We start from the raw sequence: 19445 nt of genomic DNA, 5'->3' as shown, positions 1-19445 counted from the left end.
GGTTAAATAGATTCCCTACTTTTATTATATTCAGGCCAATTAAGAGGTAGTCATTTAATGAATATCTATTGGTTCTTTGGTTAAATAGATTCCCTACTTTTATTATATTCAGGCCAATTAAGAGGTAGTCATTTGATGAATATCTATTGGTTCTTTGGTTAAATAGATTCCCTACTTTTATTATATTCAGGCCAATTAAGAGGTAGTCATTTGATAAATATCTATTGGTTCTTTGGTTAAATAGATTCCCTACTTTTATTATATTCAGGCCAATTTAGAGGTAGTCATTTAATGAATATCTATTGGTTCTTTGGTTAAATAGATTCCCTACTTTTATTATATTCAGGCCAATTTAGAGGTAGTCATTTGATGAATATCTATTGGTTCTTTGGTTAAATAGATTCCCTACTTTTATTATATTCAGGCCAATTAAGAGGTAGTCATTTGATAAATATCTATTGGTTCTTTGGTTAAATAGATTCCCTACTTTTATTATATTCAGGCCAATTAAGAGGTAGTCATTTGATGAATATCTATTGGTTCTTTGGTTAAATAGATTCCCTACTTTTATTATATTCAGGCCAATTAAGAGGTAGTCATTTGATAAATATCTATTGGTTCTTTGGTTAAATAGATTCCCTACTTTTATTATATTCAGGCCAATTAAGAGGTAGTCATTTGATGAATATCGATTGGTTCTTTGGTTAAATAGATTCCCTACTTTTATTATATTCAGGCCAATTAAGAGGTAGTCATTTGATAAATATTGATTGGTTTTTTGGTTAAATAGATTCCCTACTTTTATTATATTCAGGCCAATTAAGAGGTAGTCATTTGATAAATATTGATTGGTTTTTTGGTTAAATAGATTCCCTACTTTTATTATATTCAGGCCAATTAAGAGGTAGTCATTTGATGAATATCTATTGGTTCTTTGGTTAAATAGATTCCCTACTTTTATTATATTCAGGCCAATTAAGAGGTAGTCATTTGATAAATATTGATTGGTTTTTTGGTTAAATAGATTCCCTACTTTTATTATATTCAGGCCAATTAAGAGGTAGTCATTTGATAAATATCTATTGGTTCTTTGGTTAAATAGATTCCCTACTTTTATTATATTCAGGCCAATTAAGAGGTAGTCATTTGATAAATATCGATTGGTTCTTTGGTTAAATAGATTCCCTACTTTTATTATATTCAGGCCAATTAAGAGGTAGTCATTTGATAAATATCTATTGGTTCTTTGGTTAAATAGATTCCCTACTTTTATTATATTCAGGCCAATTAAGAGGTAGTCATTTGATGAATATCGATTGGTTCTTTGGTTAAATAGATTCCCTACTTTTATTATATTCAGGCCAATTAAGAGGTAGTCATTTGATAAATATTGATTGGTTTTTTGGTTAAATAGATTCCCTACTTTTATTATATTCAGGCCAATTAAGAGGTAGTCATTTGATAAATATTGATTGGTTTTTTGGTTAAATAGATTCCCTACTTTTATTATATTCAGGCCAATTAAGAGGTAGTCATTTTATGAATATCTATTGGTTTTTTGGTTAAATAGATTCCCTACTTTTATTATATTCAGGCCAATTAAGAGGTAGTCATTTTATGAATATTTATTGGTTTTTTGGTTAAATAGATTCCCTACTTTTATTATATTCAGGCCAATTAAGAGGTAGTCATTTGATAAATAATGATTGGTTCTTGGTTAAATAGATTCCCTACTTTTATTATATTCAGGCCAATTTAGAGGTAGTCATTTGATAAATATCTATTGGTTCTTTGGTTAAATAGATTCCCTACTTTTATTATATTCAGGCCAATTAAGAGGTAGTCATTTGATAAATAATGATTGGTTCTTGGTTAAATAGATTCCCTACTTTTATTATATTCAGGCCAATTTAGAGGTAGTCATTTGATAAATATCTATTGGTTCTTTGGTTAAATAGATTTCCTACTTTTATTATATTCAGGCCAATTAAGAGGTAGTCATTTGATAAATATCTATTGGTTCTTTGGTTAAATAGATTCCCTACTTTTATTATATTCAGGCCAATTAAGAGGTAGTCATTTGATAAATATCTATTGGTTCTTTGGTTAAATAGATTCCCTACTTTTATTATATTCAGGCCAATTAAGAGGTAGTCATTTGATAAATAATGATTGGTTCTTGGTTAAATAGATTCCCTACTTTTATTATATTCAGACCAATTAAGAGGTAGTCATTTAATGAATATCTATTGGTTCTTTGGTTAAATAGATTCCCTTCTTTTATTATATTCAGGCCAATTAAGATGTAGTCATTTGATAAATATTGATTGGTTCTTTGGTTAAATAGATTCCCTACTTTTATTATATTCAGGCCAATTAAGAGGTAGTCATTTGATGAATACCATTGGTTCTTTGGTTAAATAGATTCCCTACTTTTATTATATTCAGGCCAATTAAGAGGTAGTCATTTGATAAATATCTATTGGTTCTTTGGTTAAATAGATTCCCTACTTTTATTATATTCAAGCCAATTTAGAGGTAGTCATTTAATGAATATCTATTGGTTCTTTGGTTAAATAGATTCCCTACTTTTATTATATTCAGGCCAATTAAGAGGTAGTCATTTGATAAATAGTGATTGTTTTTTTGGTTAAAAAGATTCCCTACTTTTATTATATTCAGGCCAATTAAGAGGTAGTCATTTGATAAATATCGATTGGTTCTTTGGTTAAATAGATTCCCTACTTTTATTATATTCAGGCCAATTAAGAGGTAGTCATTTGATGAATATCGATTGGTTCTTTGGTTAAATAGATTCCCTACTTTTATTATATTCAGGCCAATTAAGAGGTAGTCATTTGATAAATATCTATTGGTTCTTTGGTTAAATAGATTCCCTACTTTTATTATATTCAGGCCTATTTAGAGGTAGTCATTTGATAAATATCTATTGGTTCTTTGGTTAAATAGATTCCCTACTTTTATTATATTCAGGCCAATTAAGAGGTAGTCATTTGATAAATATCTATTGGTTCTTTGGTTAAATAGATTCCCTACTTTTATTATATTCAGGCCAATTAAGAGGTAGTCATTTGATAAATATCTATTGGTTCTTTGGTTAAATAGATTCCCTACTTTTATTATATTCAGGCCAATTAAGAGGTAGTCATTTGATAAATATCTATTGGTTCTTGGTTAAATAGATTCCCTACTTTTATTATATTCAGGCCAATTAAGAGGTAGTCATTTGATAAATATCTATTGGTTCTTTGGTTAAATAGATTCCCTACTTTTATTATATTCAGGCCAATTAAGAGGTAGTCATTTGATGAATATCGATTGGTTCTTTGGTTAAATAGATTCCCTACTTTTATTATATTCAGGCCAATTAAGAGGTAGTCATTTGATAAATATTGATTGGTTTTTTGGTTAAATAGATTCCCTACTTTTATTATATTCAGGCCAATTAAGAGGTAGTCATTTGATAAATATTGATTGGTTTTTTGGTTAAATAGATTCCCTACTTTTATTATATTCAGGCCAATTAAGAGGTAGTCATTTTATGAATATCTATTGGTTTTTTGGTTAAATAGATTCCCTACTTTTATTATATTCAGGCCAATTAAGAGGTAGTCATTTTATGAATATTTATTGGTTTTTTGGTTAAATAGATTCCCTACTTTTATTATATTCAGGCCAATTAAGAGGTAGTCATTTGATAAATAATGATTGGTTCTTGGTTAAATAGATTCCCTACTTTTATTATATTCAGGCCAATTTAGAGGTAGTCATTTGATAAATATCTATTGGTTCTTTGGTTAAATAGATTCCCTACTTTTATTATATTCAGGCCAATTAAGAGGTAGTCATTTGATAAATAATGATTGGTTCTTGGTTAAATAGATTCCCTACTTTTATTATATTCAGGCCAATTTAGAGGTAGTCATTTGATAAATATCTATTGGTTCTTTGGTTAAATAGATTTCCTACTTTTATTATATTCAGGCCAATTAAGAGGTAGTCATTTGATAAATATCTATTGGTTCTTTGGTTAAATAGATTCCCTACTTTTATTATATTCAGGCCAATTAAGAGGTAGTCATTTGATAAATATCTATTGGTTCTTTGGTTAAATAGATTCCCTACTTTTATTATATTCAGGCCAATTAAGAGGTAGTCATTTGATAAATATCTATTGGTTCTTTGGTTAAATAGATTCCCTACTTTTATTATATTCAGGCCAATTAAGAGGTAGTCATTTGATAAATAATGATTGGTTCTTGGTTAAATAGATTCCCTACTTTTATTATATTCAGACCAATTAAGAGGTAGTCATTTAATGAATATCTATTGGTTCTTTGGTTAAATAGATTCCCTTCTTTTATTATATTCAGGCCAATTAAGATGTAGTCATTTGATAAATATTGATTGGTTCTTTGGTTAAATAGATTCCCTACTTTTATTATATTCAGGCCAATTAAGAGGTAGTCATTTGATGAATACCATTGGTTCTTTGGTTAAATAGATTCCCTACTTTTATTATATTCAGGCCAATTAAGAGGTAGTCATTTGATAAATATCTATTGGTTCTTTGGTTAAATAGATTCCCTACTTTTATTATATTCAAGCCAATTTAGAGGTAGTCATTTAATGAATATCTATTGGTTCTTTGGTTAAATAGATTCCCTACTTTTATTATATTCAGGCCAATTAAGAGGTAGTCATTTGATAAATATTGATTGTTTTTTTGGTTAAAAAGATTCCCTACTTTTATTATATTCAGGCCAATTAAGAGGTAGTCATTTGATAAATATCGATTGGTTCTTTGGTTAAATAGATTCCCTACTTTTATTATATTCAGGCCAATTAAGAGGTAGTCATTTGATGAATATCGATTGGTTCTTTGGTTAAATAGATTCCCTACTTTTATTATATTCAGGCCAATTAAGAGGTAGTCATTTGATAAATATCTATTGGTTCTTTGGTTAAATAGATTCCCTACTTTTATTATATTCAGGCCTATTTAGAGGTAGTCATTTGATAAATATCTATTGGTTCTTTGGTTAAATAGATTCCCTACTTTTATTATATTCAGGCCAATTAAGAGGTAGTCATTTGATAAATATCTATTGGTTCTTTGGTTAAATAGATTCCCTACTTTTATTATATTCAGGCCAATTAAGAGGTAGTCATTTGATAAATATCTATTGGTTCTTTGGTTAAATAGATTCCCTACTTTTATTATATTCAGGCCAATTAAGAGGTAGTCATTTGATAAATATCTATTGGTTCTTGGTTAAATAGATTCCCTACTTTTATTATATTCAGGCCAATTAAGAGGTAGTCATTTGATAAATATCTATTGGTTCTTTGGTTAAATAGATTCCCTACTTTTATTATATTCAGGCCAATTAAGAGGTAGTCATTTGATAAATATCTATTGGTTCTTTGGTTAAATAGATTCCCTACTTTTATTATATTCAGGCCAATTAAGAGGTAGTCATTTGATAAATATCGATTGGTTCTTGGTTAAATAGATTCCCTACTTTTATTATATTCAGGCCAATTAAGAGGTAGTCATTTGATAAATATCTATTGGTTCTTTGGTTAAATAGATTCCCTACTTTTATTATATTCAGGCCAATTAAGAGGTAGTCATTTGATAAATATCTATTGGTTCTTTGGTTAAATAGATTCCCTACTTTTATTATATTCAGGCCAATTAAGAGGTAGTCATTGGTTAAATAGATTCCCTACTTTTATTATATTCAGGCCAATTAAGAGGTAGTCATTTGATAAATATCTATTGGTTCTTTGGTTAAATAGATTCCCTACTTTTATTATATTCAGGCCAATTAAGAGGTAGTCATTTGATAAATATCTATTGGTTCTTGGTTAAATAGATTCCCTACTTTTATTATATTCAGGCCAATTAAGAGGTAGTCATTTGATAAATATCTATTGGTTCTTTGGTTAAATAGATTCCCTACTTTTATTATATTCAGGCCAATTAAGAGGTAGTCATTTGATAAATATCTATTGGTTCTTTGGTTAAATAGATTCCCTACTTTTATTATATTCAGGCCAATTAAGAGGTAGTCATTTGATAAATATCGATTGGTTCTTGGTTAAATAGATTCCCTACTTTTATTATATTCAGGCCAATTAAGAGGTAGTCATTTGATAAATATCTATTGGTTCTTTGGTTAAATAGATTCCCTACTTTTATTATATTCAGGCCAATTAAGAGGTAGTCATTTGATAAATATCTATTGGTTCTTTGGTTAAATAGATTCCCTACTTTTATTATATTCAGGCCAATTAAGAGGTAGTCATTTGATAAATATCTATTGGTTCTTTGGTTAAATAGATTCCCTACTTTTATTATATTCAGGCCAATTAAGAGGTAGTCATTTGATAAATATCTATTGGTTCTTTGGTTAAATAGATTCCCTACTTTTATTATATTCAGGCCAATTAAGAGGTAGTCATTTGATAAATATTGATTGTTTTTTTGGTTAAAAAGATTCCCTACTATTATTATATTCAGGCCAATTTAGAGGTAGTCATTTGATAAATATTGATTGGTTTTTTGGTTAAATAGATTCCCTACTATTATTATATTCAGGCCAATTAAGAGGTAGTCATTTGATAAATATAGATTGGTTTTCTGTCACGTTGACATGGACTGTGGATTCATTTATTTTCGTGGGTACCAATTTTTTGTTTATTGAGGAAAACTTGTATATTCGTGTATTAACAATTTGTTGGTTTTGGCAAAGTCTGCATACATTCCTTTTGAAATTTGTATATTGTTGAATATTTAAATTTGTGGTAACCCTGTACCCATGAAAATTGGTATCCAACAAATATTAATTAATCCACAGTACCAGATAGGCTGTCCTTCTGTATTAGGTAACAAGTCTGAAGGTTGGTGTTTCTCTCCAGGTACTACGACTTCCTTAACCAATATAAACTATATGATGATATAGCCAAGGGCGCTGAAAATTGTTAAATACCAACATACAAACAAAGAAACAAAGTGTTTCACATTACTGAACTGTTGAGCACACTAAAACCAAGTCTTACCTTAATATTATAAATAGGATGAATATTTTTCATAGTGTCCTCAATGATTTTTCTGACCTGAAAAATACAACATTTAGCAATTAGACAACTATGAACTTTTATAAGCTGACTTATACATACATAAATTATCGTTACAGAAGTAATGACTGACTTTTTTCTAAGTAAACAGGCAAGGATTTGATTTTATTGACAGAATCAAAACAAATCCTCTGCCAATCACTAGGATATTTTGCTGTTCTGTTTGTCAATTAGTAAAAAAGGTTATACCTTTTCTTCTCTAAAAAAAATGTTGTTTCATCTTCAACATAATACATTTTTCCATCATCTTTTAATTTTCTTCTAAAACTTCTTAATTGAGGAAACATGTAATGAGGCTGATTACAATAGTTTTATTCTGATTCAATTATTCATTAAAATCTTATAAAAGTGTTATATGTCTTTTAACTTACATCTCTTAATCCTTTGTGTGGTCCCAAAGCTGACACAGTGTTACCTTGTACCAGAACATAACATTCTGTTAGCAGCTCTATTGCCTGTTTAGATAAAAGAAGTAGTTACATAGAATCCTCTAAATTACTCAGAATTAGATATAAATAGAAGCAGATAGAGTTAAAAATGAAATCCATGTTATAGATATAAATTTTGTAGTCAAATATTGTAAGTGACATTTATTTATTTAGTGATATTTATGTTCATGAATTGTATTTCAAAAGCATACCAATAATTTGAAATGGTTGTAGAATCTATCTTTAGATGTAATAACTTTCAAAAATATTTTTTTTCTCACCATGTTTTTAGTGTTTTAGTTTTTGAGTAAAATGATTGATGTCGGCTAAAATGAAGATGAGTATTATAGCTTGCTATGCAGCATGGGTTTTGCTCATTGTTAAAGGTTTACCAGTGACCTATAATAAGTAATTTCTTAGTTGTCTGTAGTGGAGAGTTGTATCATTGACAATCATACCACATCTTCTTATTTTCATATTACCACACAAGTTCAAGCTACAGCTAAAAAGTGTTTGTTTGGACATCTTTAAACAGTGCTAACCTGTGTGCTACAGTACAACTATATAATTTGTTAAAATTAATCACCTTTAGTGTAGATCCATTTGGACCTATGACTCTCTGTCTTCTCTTTACAAATCTTTCTTTATTTCTACAAAGTGATGCTATCTTTATGATGTCACATGCTATATCATTCTCTAGAATCCTAATTGCCTGTAAATAAAATAAAGTTCCATAGCCTCCGAAAGGGTTTTAATCTTATGTTATCAAATACACTTTATGTTATCCATAATGTCATAATTAATGACAAGAACAGTCTATATACATATAATGCAAGCTGTTGGCTTTTTCCATAACTTTTCTACAGTAAATAATGTTTGCATGGAGTATTCTGGCAAATGTAATCAATACTACAAAAGGAAGAAACTGGTTTTATTGAGCCGCAACTCCTCTGAAACTGTACACAGTCAGATATATTTGTGATATGATGTATAAATGTCTCTCTACAATCTAAAGGAGTAGGTCCGGTAACGAAAGATTTTAGACACTTTCTAAACACTTAAGTGTCTATTTCAATTGATTCAATTAGTTAATGGGGAAGATTTTAACTTAATAAGTCATTTAAAACAGCCCGATTCAAGCTTAAATATGAAAAATCTATCAAATATGCCAAAAATTGTCACTTTTCAGATGATTTTTGTCAAAAATGAAAGTGGCTGCATCCGTGTTCATCCTCAACCTTTATATATATTATGTATTATCAAATACAACTTAAATTTCAATATTATGAATGAACACGAATGCGGCCACTTTCATTTCAGACGGAAACCGTCTAAAATTTAACTAAAATGCTACAATTGTGAAGATTTCAGTAATTTAGCATGACTTAATGATGCTAGTACTCGATATATGTCCATTGTTTTGTCAAAAACAGCCCATATTTATGTAGCAGAAGCATTCTACTTTGCAATAAATATCTAAACGATTACATTTTCACAATTTTCTAAAACTGCTATATTTTGAGGCCAAAAAGGGGTCTTACTGAACCTACTCCTTTGTCTTTGAACAACAGAAAACACAGATTTTTGAGAAAATATCCAAATTCAGAGACCGTTAATTATCAATCTGTGCACATGCCTTTTTTTTCGTGCATGCTTGTGCATGCTCAGTCAATGGCGTGTATCTTTTAGCAATTAGTTCTACCTCTGTCAAAACAACTGGATCTGAGTAGAAACTCTTCGAAAGGGAAGTCTAGGAAAATATTTCTATATTAAAAAACAACTCTACCTGTTCATAAGGGACGCTCCTGGCCAATAACTTGATAAGATCTCTAGCATTGACAATAGAATATGGATCCCAGGTTTTTCTGGTGGTAGATACAGACATACTTCCTTCTACTACATCTAATTCTGCCTTGATTTCCTGAAAAAGATAAATAACAATCACTTGATACTGGTGTGACTTAAAAATAAATACTATTATTCCATATTGCTAAAATATTAGTAGGTTTTTCTATATGAATGGGATTTTGAATAAATAAGCATATTCACCTGTGGAAAAAGGATATTCAATGCGCAAAACGTTGTGTGCTTTTACGTGTATAATTTTGGTTAAAAAGGTTTGATGTACAATTGGTTTTTGTAAATATTTTCCATTACATTCATTTCTCTCGGAATATGGAATAAAACATTTACTGTCTTTTGTTTCGGTTAATTGACTTTTGAAAAATTGATATTCACTTCGGCCGTTGACCTCAGTGAATATCAGTTTTTCAAAAGTCAATAAAACCACACATTTATCTCACCAAAAGACAGTAATTGTATAATGTTTTTATTGCAATACTAAAATGGGAATTCATCTGTAAATCAAAGTTCAGCACAATTTTCAAGAAAAGTTGGTTAAAATGCTCACTCATGCTTATGGGTAACATGATGATACATGTATGAATCACTGCATCCATCCTTAAGATATTTTCTTTTAATTTTTTTTCAGTAGTCAGGCTTTTACAATCTCTTTACCATCACCACCTGACTAGCTATAAGGTGTAAAGGGTTTTGTTGAATAAAACAAATATCAAATAATTGATTTTATTTTATTGTAAATATACATTATATGAACATCAACTAACACTAACCACTACCAAAAAGTAAAAAAAAACACATACACACACTCTTATTCTTGCATTTACATAACATGCATTAATTTGTTTATTACAAAAAAAAATGTTATCTTTGTAAAGATTTACTCTTTATAAAATGAAGATATCCATTAACATTCTTTTTCTTATAAAAAGTCTACATTTTATTAAATACTCACATAGTCCGCTAAAGTTTTCTTAACCAAAGGCCAACATTCTCTCAGGTACTTTTCTCTGTACTTTGGAAATAAAGTGGCAAAAGAACTTTCTGCCAGCATGCCATGTTTATTTTCTTCTTTTGTTATTCCTGGTTCTTTCCATCCTTTAGGAACTTCTAATAAACTGTCATTGTCAACATTTTTCTTTCCCCATTTTTTTTCTGGAATTGAAAAATCAGTTTCATAATTCATTGACATATATATTTGTCAACTACAATATTTTTCAAACAATTTATTAAAAAATAAATCTATTGCCAACAGCTGTTCTAACTATGTCAGAGCCTTCTCCTGTAAGTAAAATATTGATTGACCAGTCAAAAATGTTATCAATTTTTATTTTATAAAATGTGGAGGTAAGTTAAGTTTCTTAAATGATCGAAATTTTAAACCTTGTTACCTAGCATTATATTTGCTGTTAAATCGTGTATGTTGTGTCTAGGTAAATGCCTGTTAGGTATACTAAAATCAACTTTCATCTTTGATTTAGTATACAATCATGTGATCTATAAATTACATGTATCATCTCTTTTCACAAAATATGCACTAGAGTTACATCATACTGTATGATGTAACTCAGATGTCTTTAGTGCATATTTTGTGAATAGAGAAGGTAAGTTTTACATGCTTATTTGTATTTGCAAATTCACTCAACATCAGAGTAAAAAGTAGTAGCATTAGTACTAATCACAATCTTTAACTTCACTGTTCAGTTCTACAGCTTTAAGAAAACTTATTATTAGCTACAGTCAAATATTAGATAGAGTCACAATTCCATTGAAAAGAAAAAATACATAAATATTATGTACATTTGTATTATAGTTTTAAAGCAAAGAGTTGTCATTCTTTCTGACCCTTTCTATAATATACAAATAATTTTAATTCAATTTGGTTCCAACAGACCCTCGATTCAGCAGCATTTTACAGAAACATAAACAATCTACAATATATTATCAAAATTGTCTGCAATTGACTAAAAAGCATTCTATGGATTATCAATATTTGTGAAAATGTTAATTAGTTTTTAAACTAATGATGTACTTTTATAAATTTGAATTCATTGACAAGTCCTCCTTACAAAAATATATAAAAAAGTAAACTTAGATTACCTGGATTTGTCTCCCTTTAATACTTTTATTACTAAAATGACTCCTGCAAGTCAAAAAGAGATGAAAGTATAGATTTGTTACTTTCTGAGGTGAAATTTCTATGATGTCAGTTGTAACCTTTCATAGTTCAACCATTGATTCAAAACTTTTTGGTGGATGGCATTTACGATTAAAACAATCCAGATGTTCACATTTTATAACGATACATATAGTATATGAACTTAAAACATACAATGAACCCAAAGTCGATGAAGTGGTTAATGTTGGAGGAAATAATCTTCTATTGGTGGGAGTATTTTATATATTTCCCTTGATAAATCATTTTATAATGTCAAATAATATTTATGTCACTTAGTACATGTAATATCAGACAAAACAACAATTAATTACCTTTATTTCCGGTCTTCAAATATAGTTCTCATTATTAGTAGTGTATTTTTTCTTTCCCACTTTCATTCATTTATTGTATTTTAAGGCCAGAAATGAAAGAAGACAATTTGGATGTTCATTTTATCTGATATATATTAGTTGAAGAATTCATTAGGTCAGGTGTAAACAGGTAATATTTTTTGTTTTCAGAACATCTCTTGACTTGTCAATACGGTACGGATGTGCATAAGCTTAATTTTTGAGCTGTAAATTAAAGGCTCAATTTTCTAAATGTATGATATTTTTACACTTGCACTGTATATTACACACAAAAGTGGCAGTGGGCTATTTTGTGAATTGAATAATCATGTTTATCTGTTGCTACACTTTTAATTATAATCCGACCTAATGACAATTTGTTTAATTTAGATTACCGGTAAAGAATCACAGACATTACAGAAGCAAAATATTAAGAGTAGAGAAAATTGAGCAATATACACTTTTGATTATTAATCAACTTTTAAAATTACTAAACAAGAGAAAAACATTTAAAATTGCACATTAAAGTAACCCAATTAATTATTAACAAATTAAGGAAGTTTATATTGCGTCGATTTTTTTTTCATTTGCGCCGTTTTTTTTTTCCAGGTAAATTACAGGTGAATATATTGATATAAGAAGATGTAGTATGAGTGCTAATGAGACAACTCTCCATCAAAGTCCTGTTATTTTTCATTTATCATTATAGACCTCTTTGATTAGACACTTGTACAAATGAAATGAATTGTCAATCATAACATGTATATATTTAACTGTTGTCCCCTGCTCACAATGGGGAGATGGAAGAAGGCATACAAGAAACAACTCCAGACCTTGACCGTTCTTTAGCCTCTGCTTTTTGGGCTCATTCTGTGTTTTGATAATAGTCAGACTACCAGAATCCGTGGTGACTCTGGCTTTACACGATTTTATGATACATTAGTAAGATATGTTGTTATGTTTCAAGACACTGAACTTCCGATATGTATGGCCCTCAATGATTAAAGAATTGACTCCTCAGCTCATTTTAGTGTTCAATATGTCCATCATGTTTCAACAAACTTCCAGAACAATATGAATCAAAACTAACTAATTAAACAAAAGTGAACAACATTTATAACCAGATTTTATGGTATAATACATGTACAAGTATTAACTTACCTGTAAATCTAATTACCTGGTAGGAGAAAATATAAAATCGGCGCAAATGAAAGAATGGTTTTTTTTTTAAATCGGCGCAAATGTCATACGCCCAAACTACTGTATTTGCTAAAATTAATAAAAATTCAAATATACTCTTTATGATGCACCATATATGTCAACCTCAGGGCGGTGTCATTTGCAACAGGTGACATCCCCCATGGATATTACTTGATTTATTTCACTTGACTGGACGGAATTTAACAGGTTCGCTTATTAAAGACCAGTCCATCTATAGACAGGAGTTTTGGGATAAACTTATCAATGAAGTGTCCAGTTATTTGTCCCATATTATACACTCAGTTCTTTTGTACATCTGTTTGGTGACACTGTTTGGTGATTAGAAATCAATAATAATTATAATGGCTATCAACCTTATCGCACACATCTTCAAATAGACGGTCCTTATGCAAATTATAAGCTCCGTCTGATCAGTTGATATTACAGTGGTAATACTAATACACCTCTGCAAACTTATCACTGTTAAATATTTGAATCAGTCCGAAGATTAGGTGAAATATTTAACATTTTACACATTTTTGCACACAAAACTGCCCACTAGATTCTACCTCCTTCTAACAAGAGCTACAAGCACATGGGAAGAAAAAGGAAAGATAGAAGTCGACAAAAACAAAAACTAGAGGCTCTCAAGAGCCTGTGTTGCTCACCTTGGTCTACCTAAATATCAAACAAAGAACACTCTCTAACATTGTAGATGAGAACAGACCATGACAAAAATCTCTATTTTGTTGATCTGGTATTACTGATCTTTTAGTCTGTTTAGTTTCCACTTATTGATAGATCTTGCCTTGCTGATCATTTTTTTGTAATTTTGAGTGTTTATTTATCATAATGAGGCATAACAGAAAAAATATGTTTCTCTCTAAACATGATAAATGCAAATATTTAAAAAAATCGTAAAATATGTCATTTATGGGCAATAACTCTAATAATAATTTAGAGCTCATAATTCTGAACATTATTTTTCCTTTCAGATTTTCTCTATTTACAGATTCAAAAAGTTATATACAAAACTTGCATTTTACCCCTATGTTCTACTTTTAGTGATGTCAGCCATGTTGGTTGATAGGAAAGTCACATTTTCTAACTAGATACATTTGTGCCTTAAGCCCCAGTCCCACTAGACCATGATCACTACACACTCACTGCGATCTAAAATAAATTCAGTATGAGCGGCATGAAAATGTAAATTTTCAATGCTTTCACGATGCTACTTCTTCCCCATTACACTTCTACAATGATCTAGCTACGATTATACCACGTTCTCACCGCGCTTATTCTGGGACCTCACTACGATTATCAAGATCTTTCTACACTTATCACGTTCTCACTACCACCATACCACGAGTAATCCAATTGCAACACGATCTTACCACGCTTCTACTGTGATTATAGCACGTTCTTACCACAATTACACTACGTTCATACCGAGTTCTTACTAGGTTCTTAGCGATAACGTCAACATCATGTTCCATATTAATACAGATCCATTCCTTCTATTTCTGATTGATACGTAGATTTCTTGGAAACAATACAGTCATGCCACCAAAATTTACTAGAAGATGTGGGCGAGGTGGTAGGGGTTGATGTAGAGGCAAACAGAGTTCTGATAGTAAGGAAGATGTGGTATGAGTGTCAATGAGACAACTCTCCATCCAAGTAACAATATATAAAGGTAAACCATTATAGGTCAAGGTACGGCCTTCAACATGGAACATTGGCTCACACCGAACGGCAAGCTTCAAAGTGCCCTAAAATAAGAAGTCCTAATTACATACAGACAAACAAAACCTGGAGAGATTTGATATATTTTATGTGAAATGACAATGAGAAAGATGGTCGTAGTATGAACGTAATGAGGTCGTAAGAAGAGTGTGATGAGGACTGCAAGGGCATGCTAGAATCGTACTGTGGTCTTGAACAGTGTTGTGTAAACGTGGTATGGTCGTAGAGGAAGCGTAGTTGGGTCGCGGTGAGAATGTGATGGTCGTAGTGAGGTCGTAATAATGTTGCTGTGAGATCCTAGCGCAGTCTCTCCGAATAGAAGCATGCTGTCGCTAAGCTCTTGCTACAATGGCACAGCAACCTTTGCCATCTTACCACTACCTTAGTGCGCTCTCACTACGACCTGATTGCAACACGACCGCACCACAATTGTTTTGAACATGTTCAAAGTTGGCCACGCTCATCACGATCTCGAAGACCTCAACACGACCGTGATACAACCTTACTGCGATCTACATGATCGTACTACAATTTTTTCACAGATCGTAGTGTGATCGTGGCCTAGTGGGACTGCTGTATTAATGATGATTGTGGCCAAGTTAAATTTGTCTCAGTCAGTCAGAAGTTTCAGAGAAGAAGATTTATGAAAAAGATTACAAAAATTTACAAAAAGTTGTTAAAAAGGAGTAAGTTCGGTCAGTGCCATATCTGGCCCCAATTATAAAGTTCATAGTTACAAGACAATAAACATTTTAATTTGCCTTAATGACGTGTGAAAAGGTTAAACAGACCTGTTTTTGTCAAAGTTTAATTCTAACACGTTGATTTTTACATCCCAAAAAGGTCAAGATAAGGGATTTTGGTGGAATTTGACAAAATCAGCTGGATTTCAACCAAATTAAGGACCAGGAAACATAGAGCGCAGGTGTCGACAAACTTGATATTCAAATAAGACATGTGAAATGTCTTCACAAACATTTTTTTAAAAGATCTTTGTCGTCGACGTATGCGCTCTATGTTTCCTGTCCGATAATCTATGGAAATTTACCCATTTTTATTGATTTTTTCGTGAAAAATCAATATGAGTACAACTTGTCATGCTTGTGACGTCATAATGAAACGCAGAAATGTAATATTTTCAACAAAATGGCTTATTTCCTATCTAGTCACTGTATTAGCTTCATGTATGATTTGTTGTGATATTGGTCAATAAATCCAAATTTGAAATTTACGCTAAAAAAGGGGGCCATTTTAGGACCTTACCCAACATACTCCTTTATTATGAAGGGCAATAACTCCTAAAGGGTACTAATCAATCATTTTGGTCATGTAAATCTTATTTTGTTGAACAATTTTACTGTAAACAGTTTATCTCTTTCTATTATAATTCAAAATAATAAGCAAAAACTGTAAAATTGCCATAAAATTACCAATTCTGAGGCAGCAACTCATCAATAGATTTGCGTCTGAAAATTTCAGGGCAAATGGGTCTTGACCAGATGAACATTTTCATTCTGTCAAATTTGCTTGAAATGCTTTAGTTTCAGAGATATAAGCCAATCAAATTGCTTGAAAGCACTGAACTGTAAAGATTGCTTCCATTTATTAGTAGTTGATTTAACAGCTATTCTAGACAAAGGAAGATAACTCCAATTTTTAAAGATGAGGTAAACAATGACATAATTTATATTTTTTTACAACAGATATTACATTCCTGCACCTTGCAAAAGTTATGTAATTTTCTTAACAAGTGTAACATCATGTTGTGCCTTGAATATCTGAGCATATATTACATTGATAAATTTTTGAAAATGTTCATGAATAGGATGTATAGAATGTTATGATCAATGCACTATACTTTGTGTTTAAAAAAAGGTGGTGATAAGCCTTGGAACATATTAGCCCAACTTGGCCGAGTAGTTCATGTAGTTTAAGACAAGGATGTATTATGTTAGTTATACGTCCTTGTTTCAGAGGAAAAGATTTTAGCAAAAAAATTTGATTTAGTTATCAATTATATTGACATATTTCATTGTTTACCTCATTTATAAAATTACGAAAAGGTGTGAAAAGTTGACTTTAAAGGGCAATGATTCTTTATAGCGACAATTGACCATTTTGGTCATGTTGACCTATTTGTAGACTTATTTTTGCTGAACAATTTTGCTGTTTACAGTTTATATTTATCTATTATAGTACTCAAGGTAATAAACAATTAATTTTTATGCCGAACGAAGCTGGATACAACCACAGAGGGTTTACCCTGAACAGTTGGGTCAATGACATAATACATAAAACTCTGAGACTACTATAATAATGCATGTGATATGGTAATGGTAGTCTCATCAGTTATACTGCATAAATAGACTGAAGGGATCATTTTGTTCACAAATATCAATAAAGATGAATACATTAAATTCCAGTATCCTATTACAAGTATGCAAATCAAGGGGGAAATAATTAATTGCATACCTGTCAACCTGTGACGATGAAAATGCAGGTCATAACCTGCATTGAAGAATCAAATCTCAGGTCATAACGCGTACGAGCTTTTTCGAGCTGAATTTCAGTATTTATGGTACATTTTCTTATAATATATATCAAAGATACCAAAACATCAATGCATGTTCACTTTGTTAAGTCATTTTAAATCTTATTAAATATTATTTCATTGCACTTTTTAAGATTTTTATAAATTTGTGTAACTCAGTCTTATGTGCTTTACTTTTTGAGAAAAATACTACAATCATCAAACACTAGAATTTAATGTATTTCTTAAATGTTTGAGACTATTGACTTTTTTTTTATCTTTATTCTATGTAGCCTTTAACCACAATATTTTTCATTTCACAAGGAAATTAGACTATGATAAAATATAGTAATACAGTTAAAGGAAGTATAAATGTAAAAAATAATTTTCAACTTTTTTTTAAAAAATTGTATAAAGGTATAAAAATAATGAAAAGTTATTTTTCAATATGTATTTGAATTTTATATTTTTACGATTTAATCTTTTTTACCCATAAAACGTAAATATAAGTAATAATTTTGAATGGTGACAAATAAGGGGAAGTAACTCTAGATCAGTTTGTAAACCAATGGTGCTATTTATTGACGACCTAAAGCTAAGGTAATTGGTGTTAATTAACAGTGTGTTTGACACCAAAGCTGTCAAGCAAAGCCATGCACTTAATGGGTCACTTAATTTGACAGTTTACATAGCTAGATGAACTTCCTGTTCATGGAAGAATTGCGAATTTGCCGGTATTTCAAAGGAATATTACTTATGAAATCACTCTCAAGGCTAAGAAATACGGGTGAAATCGGGTCATTTTCGGAATTCCCAGGTTATTTCAATGACCCGGCGGGTGTTCCGGGTGATCCCTCAGAATTGTGAAAATCTCAGGTCACACCCGCAGAATACGGGTCAGTTGACAGGTACATTGTATGTAATTGGTTATGGCGAATTATACAAATATTTGGCGATTTTTTTCATCAAACATAACAAGATAATCATGATAACATATTCTGTTCAAATAATAAACATTATGCAACTAGACAACAATAAGAAACAATATAAATCAGGGAAAATGAACATCGGTTTTGAATGCTGCAAATGCTGCAAGATCAATATATTTGTCATATACAGTATATGTAACCACATTATCATAACTTTAAACGAGGGTACATAACAAGATAACTAAATCTGGTGCACAAAATTTTGAGTCCATGCCATGGCCATGCATGTATTATTTTTTTATACATTATTTATAAACAAATGTCCAGATTTCAACTGTTGCAGTGTTGGGAAATAACATATTGGGACCCGCAGTCGGTACAGAAAGATGGATAAATGGTTATGACTTGTGCAAACCTTGTCTTTCCATGGTTTGTTTAAAATATCAAAGCAATTGTTTTCTTTTTTCTCCCTCCCTCACGTTGTTTCTACTTTCAATTTAGTACAAGGATTATTTCCCCTGAATTGATCTTAATCATTGTTGCGTTTGTTAACGGAGAAAAGCTACTTTTTAAATGAAGAAATTGTATTGCTTGATCATGTGATTACTCATTTTTTTCCACCAGTTTGCAGTTGTGTATTATCCAGATTATACTGGTTATTTCCACACATAGCGTGTCTACAGCATTACATTATTGAATGAAATATTTTTTGTGAAATGAAGGTCATTCTTTATCATGTTTATAAAAATTTGTTTGGTAAGTATGTATTATGATTAGAAAAAAAATGGGTATCAGCTGTTTCCAATCACTCTTCGACTTCTTCTAATATATGAATAAACTCCTGGGAAGGAGTTTTAAAATCCCGTTCTCGGCCCTATGATATTTATCAGTATTTGAAATAAAAGATCCCATGGCTGGCATTATAAATAGCATTACACTTTCTTTTAGTTTAGTAATAGTATGCTTTCATGTCGATCTGTCCCTAGGTCGATCCGTCCCAATATGTTCCGGCCCCTGTTGATCCAGCCCCATATTTAAAGTCGATCCTGCCCAAATAGAAAATATTTATACGGAAAA

The 19445-nt window shown here is 30.6% G+C and overlaps 1 protein-coding gene across 1 annotated transcript in view; it reads right to left on the bottom strand.

Moving 5' to 3' along the window:
* The window catches only part of LOC143082928 (KRR1 small subunit processome component homolog), a 41220-nt gene extending 22294 nt beyond the window's left edge, over nt 1-18926 (bottom strand). Inside the window, exons 1-6 of the mRNA XM_076258945.1 lie at nt 18784-18926; nt 10411-10610; nt 9382-9516; nt 8182-8307; nt 7539-7622; nt 7090-7146 (exon numbers count right to left, since the gene is read on the bottom strand). Of these exons, the coding sequence (XP_076115060.1) occupies nt 7090-7146; nt 7539-7622; nt 8182-8307; nt 9382-9516; nt 10411-10610; nt 18784-18796 (615 nt within the window). The 5' untranslated portion in view covers nt 18797-18926. The remainder of the gene's footprint in view (nt 1-7089; nt 7147-7538; nt 7623-8181; nt 8308-9381; nt 9517-10410; nt 10611-18783) is intronic.
* Nucleotides 18927-19445: the final 519 nt, after the last annotated feature.

Source organism: Mytilus galloprovincialis, chromosome 7 (genome assembly GCF_965363235.1).
Source record: "Mytilus galloprovincialis chromosome 7, xbMytGall1.hap1.1, whole genome shotgun sequence".
NCBI lineage: Eukaryota > Metazoa > Mollusca > Bivalvia > Mytilida > Mytilidae > Mytilus > Mytilus galloprovincialis.
This window is presented reverse-complemented; position numbering and strand designations above follow the sequence as displayed.